This window comes from Chiloscyllium plagiosum, unplaced genomic scaffold (genome assembly GCF_037043375.1).
Source record: "Chiloscyllium plagiosum isolate Xiang-an unplaced genomic scaffold, Cpla_swu_hap1 HiC_scaffold_10, whole genome shotgun sequence".
NCBI lineage: Eukaryota > Metazoa > Chordata > Chondrichthyes > Orectolobiformes > Hemiscylliidae > Chiloscyllium > Chiloscyllium plagiosum.
Genome location: NW_028270148.1, coordinates 96,027,991 through 96,040,438, shown reverse-complemented (window position 1 = coordinate 96,040,438; position 12,448 = coordinate 96,027,991). Strand labels below are relative to the sequence as shown.

Below are 12,448 nucleotides of genomic sequence, written 5' to 3'. Positions count from 1 at the left end.
TTATTGTTCACCATTTCTGGCACTTTCATTGTGCTGTGGATGCCATAGACTATGTTTTTCCTGATTTCTTGAATTGCAGACATGTGTTATAAGCCAGATCATTATGCTGATATCTTACTTATCACAGTCTATGCTGGAGATATGTTTCAACTGCTGAGCTCCTGTACAAACACATGCGTTTATGCATTGGCTCAGTCTAAATTCAGAGAAAACTTGAGAAATGCAATAATGACTCCATTTCTTGCAATTATTCATTGTGTCAAATATTTTTTTTTAAATTAACTAGAAACAAAGTTACAAAGCATTCACATGAATGTACTGAATATTACAATTCTGTCCTTCTCAGTCTCTACTAACTACAAGTAATATTCTTGGCTCTGTGCTGATATTCTCACCTCTGCATCACAGGGTCATGTGATCAAGCACATGACTGAGGCTGACAGAATTCCACTTCAGATGAGCTGGTAACACTACACCAGTCCACGCTCCTCATTGGGTGTAACATTTCCCACAGCCCTCCTTTGAGGACAAGCAGTGAAGTCATCCATGGTCTTCTGGCTAATATTTATCCTCTAACCACCATCACTGAAAGCAGATTGTTTGATCATTTCTCTTATTGTTGAATGTGAGGTCTCACTGTGTACAGATTCACTGCTACATTACAGCAATGACTCATTTGTAAAGTACTTTGTTGGTTGTGCAGGTTTCTTTATTCACTCCCGGGATGTGTGACTCTCTGGCTGGGCCCAGCGTTTATTGCCTGTCCCTAGTTGCCCTTGAGAAAGTGGCGGGGAGCTGCCATCTTTACCTGCTGCAGTCCATGTGCTGAGGGTTGACCCACAATGCCCTAAGGAAGGGAATTCCAGGACTTTGACACCGCAACAGTGAAGGGGATAGTTCCATGTCAGGATGGTGTGTGGCTTGGAGGGGAACTGGCAGGTGGTTTAGTTTCTGTGTATCTGCTGCCCTTGTCCTTCTAGAGGGAAGTGGTTTCATGTTTGGAAGGTGCTGTCTGAGGATCTTTGGTGAATCTCTGCAGTACATCTTGTAGCTCGTACACACTGCTGCTCCTGAGCATCGGTCGTGGAGGGAGTGGATGCTTTTCGGTGCGGTGCCGATCAAGCCAGCTGCTTTATTCTGGATGGTGTAGAGCTTCTTGAGTGTAGCTGAAGCTGCACCAATCCAGGCAAATGGGGAATATTCCGTACATTCCTGACATGTTCCGTGTAGATGGTGGACAGGCTTTGGCAGAGAGTTGCCTGCTGCAGTGTTCCTAATGTTGTAACTGTACTGGAACAGCTTGGGTGGGGAAGCAGCAAGGTCTGGAGCACAAGTCTTCAGTACTATGGCCGGAATATTGTCAGGACCCAGATCCTTTACCCAGACCCTCCCACCGTTTCTTAGTATCACAGGGAGTGAATCAAATTAGCTGAAGACCAGTATCTGTGACTCGATTTGATTTATTTTTGATTTATTGTTTTCAAATATACCTAAGTCCAGTGAAAAGGTTTGTTTTGCGAGCAGTACAGGCAGGTCATAACAATCAAGGACACACAGATCATAGGGTGCTTGGGCAGAGTGAGGTACACAAGGTGACAGCTGCTGGACTCTGAGATGGATCATCCACTCGGCATTTCTGCCTGAAGGTTGCTGTGAATGCTTCAGCCTTATCATTTACATTGACGTGCTGGGCTCTTCCATCATTGAGGATGGGGGGGAGGCGTGGGGGACTTGTTCAGCCTCCTCCTCCAGTGAGTTGGTTAATTCTCCATCACCATTCAGACTGGATGTGACAGAACTACAGAGTGTAGACCTCATCCATTGGTTTTGGGATGTCTTAGGCCTGCGTATCACTTGTTGCTTTTGCTGTTGAGCATGCAAGCTGTCCTGGTTGGGAGCTTCACCAGGTTGACATCTCATTTTTCAGGCTGCCTGGTGCTGCTCCCGGCATGCCCTCCTGCGCTCTCCATTGAACCAGGGTTGAGCCCCTGGCTTCGCGGTCATGGTTGAGGGAGGAACATGCTGAGCCATGAGGTTACAGATTGTGCTGGAGGACAATTCCACTGATGGCCCACAGCACCTCATGGATACCCAGGTTTGAATTGCTCAGTCTGTCCCATTTATCACAGTGATAGTGCCACACAAAATGCTGAAGGGTTTTGTCTCCACAAGGGCTGTGTGACAATAACTCTTACAGGATATGTCACAGACACATGCATCTGCAGTTGGTGGATTGATAAGGATAAGGTCAAGGATGTCTTTCCCTCTTGTTGGTTGTCATACTCAGGGAAAATTTGGGCGATTATTCCAAGAACGAACCTGGGGAAAGGTCGTGCTGAAACCACCAGAACTGGAGGGACCCTTCCTCTAGCACCAAGAATAGGACCCTTCCAGGACAACCAATCAGCTCAGGCATTGCGTGAGACAGCCCTGAACTTATCGCCAACAACAAAACAAACTTTATAAAACTGCACCCTGATTCTTCTGGAAACCCAAACATTTCGCAATTCCATTCATTCAAAGATCTACAAGAGAGAAGTCAATCAATTTACCACAAGTACATCATAAACAGCTAAATTGTACCCATGATTTGCATTTATATTTCTGTTAATAACATGAATGCATAGTTCCTCTCGAGAATTTGTTTCTGCGAGTGTGTGTGTATGTGTGTGTCTGTCTGTGTCTGTGTGTGTCTGTCTGTGTCTGTCTGTGTCTGTGTGTCTGTGTGTGTGCCCATGAGGGTGTGAATGTTTTTCAATGCATGTACATATCAGGTTTTTGTGGGAATAAATTTCGAGTGGAATTTTGTCGGGGTCTTTGTGACTGAGGCAATGGCAAGTCATGTGACAGAGTCAGGTGACCAGTGCAGCGAGGCCCGTCTAAACATCAAGATGTTCTTGCTCCACCTTTCATGTTTTTGATAAGTGGCGTGTGGAAACGCTCACTGGGCAGCAGGGAGATGGGGATTGATGGGCATTAGTGACGGCTAAACACCACCTTGTTAGCATCCCAACTCAGCTCATTAATATTCAGCCTCACATCTTCCCAAACTCAACAAACAAGCTCAGTTTCTGGGAAAACGCAACAAGGAAACCGCAGCGAGTACCTCGTGGATGCAGCTCACCGCTTGGTCTGAAAGACCTTCATGTTGGAGACCAGACACCAACATCTCAGGGCACAGTCCATGGGCATCGGTCACATGCTCCCCACCCCCACGGACATTGGCATCCAACACGTACCAGCATCAAAAACCCCCCATGTCATATATCGAGTCCACTTACAGGACCCTTCTGCCCTTCAATGCTGCCCCTTGGTGTGCACTGACAACTCTCATTGTAACACTGCAGCAAGGACCCTGTACATTCAGGGCCACACACCCAGCCCATGGACTGGACCAGGCTGCATCTCCAGGCTCTCCACTTACTCTCAGAGCACTTACTCACTCAGAGCCAACCTGGATGTTCAAGCATCCCTCCTCCCATTGCTTTGGCTCACATTTTCTGTTCATTTTCTCTCTCAGCCAGGCTCATACACTGCTGTCTGACCTTGCCATTGAGCACAGACACAGACCCAGGAAACTTGTCAGAGTTGTCAGCAGGCCCCAGGCAAGTCAAGGCAGAGAGCTTTCTCTCAGGGGTTCCATGTGCAGTAAGTCAGGGGCAGCCTCCAGTCCCAGTCCAGGGCCTGCTCGGGGCAGTCAGAGTCAGGAGCCTCTCCTTATCATGGGAGAGCTATCGAATTTCATATAAACCCTGAAGACAGGCCAGGTTGTAATGATGGCCAAACATTCTCTACAGAGAGTTCTGATTTATCAAAGTGTACAGACTTCTCCTGGGCACTAACTCTAACAACAAGAGAGAACTCCCATTTAAGTTCCAAGTTACAAGTCCTTCTCCTGCAGGTGAATGGTTTAATCTGTATTTCACGAGCCCATATATCTCCCCATGTTTGAGCTACATCCCTCTCATCCCAAGCCTGCCCCCATCTCTGTCCGATAGAGTCTCACAAACAAAATGTACCTTGGTCACCACGAGAGCTTGAGAGAAGGAAAACACCTCATATAAAAGAGAATGGAGGCAATTTTGACCAAAAGCTGTTAAAAATCTGATGTGCAAATAAAAATCCCTGTTTGAAAGTATATGGTTGGCCTGCGGTTTTCAGTCAAATTGATGGTTTTCCTGTTGCAGTCCTTCCTGCAGGCGCTAACATTGACAGCTGCAGGTTTCGGTCTGAAGTGCTGATTAGGTACAATCTTCTCCGAGCTGTAGATTTAACCCAATGTCCACTGAAGGGATGGAATGTGCTCCCTGACAACAAAATAAAAGAGGAAAACAAAATGAAAGTATTTTAAGGGGAGCCCCCGGGGACAGGTGATTGGGAATGTACAAACTGGAAGACAGAACTTGAGCAAAAGAGAGGAGAGATGGAAGAAAGAGGGCGATGTGTGGGAAGGTTCTGAGACCTTACAGGAAACAGCGGAAGTGAAATCAGAGTCAAGAGAGAGAGATGAATTGGGAGGAAATAGTTCAAAAGAGAGAGAATAAAATGAGTTGGTAACAGAGTTACAGGAGGGAGTAATTGACGGTGAGGGAGATAAAGGAACAGCAAGCTCAGAGAGAAACAGAAAAGGGTGGGGCTGGGATAATATTTCCACAGAGCTCCTCCCACTGGGTCTGTAAGGTGGCTGGCAGAAGACAAACCTTTGAATGATTTACTTCCTGAAGCTGACAGCTCCTGGCTCAGTCATTCCATGCTCAGTGAAGGATGGTCACATGATTGGGAAGGACAGCTCCTGATGTCCTGCTCAAACCTGAGTGAAAGACGGGCAGAAACCTTGTGTCTAACAGCTGCTTCTCACTGTCCTTTAGATGGCGCCACACACTCAACTCCCCACATCAAATAAAAAGGAAACAAAGCCCATTTCTGATTGGCCAGAATAGAAGCCAAACTCTTGATAATTTCTTGATGGCACTATCATCTCTGAAGACAGGTGTTCACAGAATCAGCCACTGTCTCCCCTTACTTCACTCTCATGAGAAATTAGTGAGAGTGGAGGTTGTGAGGCTGGTAAAGTAGGAAGGTGCTACATTGGAGTAGTGCCCTATTGCTGTGCTGCCACCATTGAAGTTTCCCAATGACTGGGTTCCAGACCAGCTATCATCACCATGGAGACAGGCATCAATTTGTACAATGAAGGTAACAGTTACAGACTAGTGTAAGGACCATGATGCAATGGTGGGACAGACTCGATGGGCTGAATGGCCTAATTCTGCTCCTATATCTTGTGGTCTCATGACCAACAGACATTTTCCAGACTGTGAGGCAAATCCTGACCATATTGTGAGCACCCACCAGCTTCAGGGAAATGGCTTCCTTGTGGTAACTTTTGGTGGGGGTGGTTGGAAGGGTATCAGTGCTGGAGGTGCCTTGGTCCAAACAGATTTCTCCAAGTAACCCTCCCAAAGGTGTTTCTGCTCCATCCCATGGAGCATACACCCCTCCTAAACCTCATCAAGTCTAATACTGTCTTAATTGTCTGAGGGTTGCTCCAATTTGAGATACCCTCAGGATCTGCCCCCTTCGTTCTCCCTGGGCCACTGCTGTGGGGTCAGAGCCATCAGCCCCTGGTACATTGGGTAGAATCAGGAAGCCATAAGCCCCATTTAGGGGATGAAGAGCTTGCCGGCGGCTAATGAAGAGGCAGCCTGTGGTAAACCCAGCAGCCCCAGGGTCACTGCAACAAGGCCAGCCTTTGAATTCACTCTTCAGTGTAAAACATAGACCACCGTCTTCAAGCACAGACACTGCATTCGAAAAGGGGGGAAATAGTCATAGAGGGAAAGGGAGACAGGAAAGGAGAAGGGGGGGGGGGGCGTTGGGGGGGAGAATATTTAGTGTTCACCATGAGAGTGTTTACCACTAAAAGGCAGATGCGAGTGAAGACATCATAATGGACTTGGTACCAAGAAATGAACAAGTGACAGTGAAATGTTGGAGTAAATGTCACCAAGTGAATATCATGAGAAATGAAGGGAAAGTTTATGTTTGTTTTTTGCATTCTCAAACTAATTAGTAGAGTGACTGAGGTGATGCAAAATGATTTGCAAGGAGTACGTCCTTGAAAGAGAAAGTGGAAAAGTGATTATGTTGAGTGAAACTAATCCTTTTGTTATACCAAAACAAACATGTGAAGTTCAAATACTCCACTGAATCCATTCATTCTGGCTTGCTTCTGTACATCCACAAATGGCCACAGGAGGGCACTAAGAACATAAGAGCTCGGAGCAGGAGTAGACAATGCAGCCCCTTGAGCCTGCTCCGCCATTTAATACCATCATGGCTGCTCTCATCTCGGACTCAACTACACTTCCCTGCTCACTCCCCGTAACCCTTCACCCCATTACCAATTAAAAATGTGTCTGTCTCCTCCTTAAATCAGTGTCCAGCCTTCCATAGTGGATTTCACAGATCCATGATACTTTGAGAGGAATAACTTATCATTATCTTTAATTTAAATGTGCTATCCCTTATCCAAATGCTCTTGTTTGAGATTGCCCCAAAGACAAAATATCTATAGCAACTTCTCTTCATTATCTTATCTAACGCAATTAAATCTTCTCTCATTCTTCTGATCGCCATAGTGTGTCAGTCTAAATTGATCAATATCTCATTATCTTTGGAATCAATCTGGTTAATCTCCTCTGAAGTACCTCTAACTACCTCAATTAAGAGAGGCAAAACTTATGCAATACCCCAGGTGCAGTCTCACTAATGTCTTAGAACAGACAAGAGAACACCTACGCTACAGAAACAGGCTACTTGACCCAACAAGCCCACACCGACCCACATCCCACCAGACCTATCCCCTTATCGTATCATCCTACATTTCCACTGACTAATGCACCTAACCTGCACATTTTTGGACTGTGGGAGGAAACTGGAGCACCCGGAGCAAATTAGCGCAGACACAGGGAGAACGTGCAAATTCCACTCAGATGTTCGCCCGAGGCTAGAATCAAACCTGGGACCATTGCTCTGAGAGGCTGCAGTGCTAACCACTGAGCCACCATCCCCTCCGTCTTGTATAGTTGCAGCAATACTTCCCTACTTTGATACTCTATACCTTTAGCAATAAATGCCAAAATTCTATTTGCTTTCCTAATTACCTGCTGTACCGCATATTAATTCCTTGAGATTCATGCACAAGGACACCCAGATCCCTCTGCACTGAAACTCTCTAAAGTTTCTCACCATTTAGATAATAGGTTGACTTTCTATTCTTCTGACCAAATTGAATATCTTCACACTTATCCACATTAAACCTCATTTGCCAAAACTTTGGCTCATTCACCAAAACTATTCATATCCAATTATAAATTTCTTATTTCTTCCTTGCAAATTACTTTCTCACTTATTTTAGTGCCATCTGAAAATTTGGATCGAGTACTTTCTGTCCCAACATCCAAGTCATTAGTATGGATTGTACACAGTTGGAGTCTGAGGACTGAATCCTGGGGCATCTTGGTAAAAGCAATGACTGCAGATGCTGGAAACCAGATTCTGGATGAGAGGTGCTGGAAAAGCACAGCAGTTCAGGCAGCATCCTGATTTTACTGCTCCTCGGATGCTGCCTGAACTGCTGTGCTCTTCCATCACCTCTAATCCAGATACTAGGGCATCTTGCCAACCATAAAAAGACCCATTTATCTGGAGTCTCAGCTTTCTGTTGGTGAGCCAATCCTCTCTGTGAGCGAATAAATTACCCTAATCCCATGTGATCTTACCTTGTATGTTAACCTTTTGTGTGGCACTGTATCAAATTGCCTTCTGGAAGCCCAGATACCGACAGGATCCCCATTCTCCACTTTGCTTGTTACATCTTCAAAGATCATCAGCAAATTAGTCAAACATAGTTTATTCTTCATAAAACCATGCTGACTGTAATAGATTGTATTTCGACTTTCCTAATGTCCTGTTATTACTTCCTTTATAATGGAGTCAATTACTCAGCTGCACATGTTAAACTAATTGCTCTATAGTTAGCTACTTTTTGCCTACCTCCTGTTGTGAATAAAGGCGCTCTAGTAGCATTTCCCAACCCACTGAAACTTTGCCTGCATACAGGGAATTTTGGAAAATTATAAGCAGTGGATCCACGATCTCTGCTGCCACTTCCTTTCAGACCCAAGGAGGATCCCTTCAGGCCCTGGGGATTTGTCTGGCTTCAATCCCAATATTTTGCTCATTACTGTTTCCCTCGTGATGGTGATTGTTCTAAGTCCCTCCCTGTCTATAACCTCTGCATTACCTGTTACTATTGAAATGGCTCTAGTGTCCTCCACAGTGGAAGGTGAAGCAAAATATTAACTTAGTGTCTCTGCCATTTCTGTTTTCCCCAGGATTAACTCCCCAGCCTCACCCTCCAAGGGACCAACAATCACTTTAGCTACTCTCTTCCCTTTTTATATTTGTAGATGTTTTTGCTTTTTTAAAATATTGTGTTTGTTTTCTTTAATAATTACATTTTCATCAACTTTGTTGATCTTTAAAGTTTGCCAAAATATCACTTCATGAAAAAGTTGCAGAATGTTCAACATTCCGTTCAACACACAGAGCTCTTTTGTTTATTCACAAATCTAACTGAACCATGGGATTTCTGTTTCTAAGAGAATAATACCTTTCTTGAATCCAAACTTTCTGATTGGGGGGAGTTCCTTGGCCCAGTTGAGCCTGACTCTGAGACGGTTTCTCCAACAACGATTGACTTGGCCTTGACTGTCTCCTGAAACTTCCACTTCATCAGATGTGACTGTCTGACTGACTCCAATCTGCTCCAGGCTCCGGGGCAACTTGCTGTTGGAATAACTATGATCTAACAATCCAATTCAACACGTTAATTTGGTTATGCCCAACTTCTTTCTTTTTGAGAACTTATGGAAGTCGAACATAGTCTATTTGTACAAACCTAACCTTCCACGGCAAGACGGGTTGACCAAATATCTATGAAAAACATATATTTCCTTTCACCTTCCTGGTAGGCCCTTCAATCTCCTGTCCATCATTCTCCCCCTGTCATCACTGTCTTTCTGTTGTCTTGTTTTGTGGACTGACTGCGCTAAAGATGGGGATAGCAATCAAAATCATATTCGAGACTGTCAAACAAGTGATACAGTTGGCTTTGTGGAAGTAGATGCATGAAGTGAATGATGATAAATTTAAACATTGTGAGTTTGTGATTCAATAACAGCTGACATTTATTTCAATAACAGCAAAACACTGCAGATGCCAAAAATCTGAAACAAACACAGGATGCTGGAGAGACTCTAAGGCTGTGCCCTCATGTCTGAATCTCTCCTCCCAATGGAAACATCTTCCCAACATCTACTCTGTCCAGGACATTCAGTATGCTGTACGTTTCAATTAGACTCCCCATCATCCTTCTAAGCTCCATCGAGTATTGACCCAGTGTCCTCAAATGTTCCTCATATGTTAAGCTTTTCATTCCTGGCACCATTCTCATGAACCTCCTCTGAACATGCTCCAGGGCCAGTATATCCTTCCTGAGATATGGGGCCCAAATCTGCACACGATATTCCAAATGTAATTTGACCAGAGGTTTATAGAGCCTCAGAAGTACATCCCTGTTTTTAAATTCAAGTCCTCTCAGAATAAATGCCATCATTGTATTTGTATTCCTAATTCCTGACACAACCTGCAAGTTTACCCTGAGAGAATCCTGGACTAGAACTCCCAAGTTTCTTTGCACTTCAGACTTTTGACTTTTCTTCCCATTTAGAAAATGACACTCTTGATCAAGTCCTGGAGTTTTATTCACCTTCGAACCTTTTAAGACCTCCAGCACTGCCTCTTCTGTAATGTGAACTGTTTTCAACACATCTATATTTATTTCCCCAAGTTCTCAAGCTCCATGTCTTTCTCCACAATAACCACTGAAACAAAATATTCATTAGGTGACTCTGCCATCTCCTGTATTTGATCTTTAAGAGGCTCCACTACCACACTATTTGCTCTTTAACCCTTAATATTCTTGTTGAAAATGTTTGGATAATTTTAACCTTATCTTCAAGGTTATTTCATTTCCCCTTTTTGTCCTCCTGACGTCCTTCTTAAGAATGCCCCTGCACCCCTTATACACTTCAAGGCTGACTTGATCCCAGTTGTCTCTACCTGATACATGCCTCCTTCACATGCTTGACCAGACTCTCGATGCCCCTATTCATCCCGTGTTCCCTCCTGCTGCCAGCCTTACCCTTCACTCTAACACGATCAGACTGTTTCTGAACTCTCAGTATCTCACCTTTGAGCCTCTCACTTGCCAGATTGTCCTTTACCTGACAACAGTCCACACCAATCAGCTTTTGAAAGTTTCTGTCTTGTACCATCAACATTGACCAATTTAGAACTGTTACTTTGAAACAAGGCCTATCCTTTCCCATAACTATTTTAAAACTCATAGAATTATGGGGAGCTACAGCTGTAATCAGAGCTAAGATCTTACTATTGTGTATTGCAGGATACCGTCACTCACAAGTCAGAGAGCCAGTTGTAGGTGATGATTCTGTTATTATTATCCCTTCTAAATCATGTCAATAGCATTCATAAATACAATCTCCAATTCAATTGCTCTTCTACAATTACAGCATAAGACAACGTGACATGTATTGCACTAGAAACATGATTTAAAAATGAAGTGAAAATTTACATTATGTTCCCCAAATGTGAATGGGCCAAGTGTTAATGGACCTTCACTGACCAGGAGCAGATGCCCTAAGAACACACTTGTGTTAAATAATTTATTCAACTTGAGGAACAATCTGATTCTCATTTTCAAACCTCTTTGCACGTGCTGCCTCAACAGCAGCTGAGCTGGAGATGAACAATAATATTCCTTTCCGGACCGTGCTTACATTGACCAGCTTTGTTCCCATCGTTTAATGGAATTCTGGATGGTGATGAAGGGATATTTCACAGTATTCAGCATCTCCACTCTGAACTTCCTCTGTGTGACTGCGTAAATAAATGTGTTGGTGCAGGAGCTGGATAACTGAAGCATTGTCCCCATGCGATCTCCCACCCAATATCCAGCTGGTGCTCTACTATACCACCCAGTAAGTCGCTGAATCGTGAGAGTTATGACACGAGTGATCCATAACAGGATAAAACTGCCCGAAATGGCAAAGAGCAAACTGATGGATCTTCTTCGATTCTTCATTTCTGGATCATTCGGCTTATCCCCGTTTTGTTGTCCTCTCAGCTTCCTGCGGACTGCACTAGCCAGAAGGATGTGTCTGACGGTGACAGCATTGAGCAGCAGGACCAGGAAGAAAGGGAGCACTGGAGTTAAAATACGATCTCCCCAGTCAAAAGCTGTCCACACAGGATAGTAGAAATATTCATAGGTTATTTTACAATAGTATGGTTCATATGTAAAATACAATGGGATTTTGTTTAATAAACTCAGTAAACTGACAGTTGTGATAATGACAGCTGCATTTCTCTCAGTGCAGAATTTTCTCTTCAGTTTCTGGAAACAAATAGCCACCATCCAGTCAAAGGTGAAGGTGACTGTGAGCCAGACTGAGCTACTTACAGCTGTGGAACCAATAACGTCTCTGATGCTACAACCAGGAGGGTAGGAGAAGAATACAATGCGTAGATATGAGCGATTCATCTTGTCCAGTATGACCTGAATAAGGACAACCAGCAGATCTGCTCCAGCCATAGCAATCAGGTACAAGTTGACACCTTTAGAAAGATCACACTTCCTTCCCGATAGTGTCACAATTGCGATTAGGTTAGCTGTAAAGGTAATCAAAAAGGTCACGCAAAATTTTACCTGAAAATGTGTAAATAGTGTAAACAATAAAAAAAAACAATTTTACACTTGACCTGAAATAAACATGGTGGATACATTGACCAAATGGATCAACAGTTCAGTTACTCAATGGACAATGAGAATATAACTTTTGCAAAAATATAAGTCTATATCTTTTTTTCGGGAAGTGCAAGTTATATCAAGTGTTTTGCTGGGTTTCTTGCTGTGAAGCCCCATGTCTTTTCCCTTCATATCTTACCAAAGGGACCTTATTAACGGCCCACTCCACTCCAAGTGCATCGCTCACATTCAATTCTATCCATTACATCCATGTTCCCTGAAAGAGTTGGCACTCACTGGATATCCACATAATGATCGGCATCACTCGTGCCGATGCCAACTTTAAAATCCTACAGTGCACCTGGGCAAGCACTGTGAGGCCTGAACTGTCCTGCATGGTGACTGAGAAAGGGAACCATTGGTTTGCCCCTGGCCTGGCAGACATGGGGAAATGGGTACTCCAGTTTATGGGCAGGAACCTGGAGCTCCTGCTGGATGTGGGGATTCAGACACAGAATATCTTCTTCCTCTACAAACACCAACAGCTGTGGG

The 12,448-nt window shown here is 44.1% G+C and overlaps 1 protein-coding gene across 1 annotated transcript; it reads right to left on the bottom strand.

Moving 5' to 3' along the window:
* Nucleotides 1-10,924: 10,924 nt before the first annotated feature.
* LOC148149031 (putative G protein-coupled receptor 139) lies at nt 10,925-11,743 on the bottom strand. Its single transcript, XM_087991747.1, has one exon. It carries the CDS (start codon nt 11,741-11,743, stop codon nt 10,925-10,927), a length of 819 nt encoding a protein of 272 aa, XP_087847873.1.
* Nucleotides 11,744-12,448: the final 705 nt, after the last annotated feature.

What these genes read in the sequence shown, in the direction of transcription:
- LOC148149031 (XM_087991747.1), bottom strand. Translation starts at nt 11,743, where the DNA reads ATGGCTGGAGCAGATCTGCTGGTTGTCCTTATTCAGGTCATACTGGAC.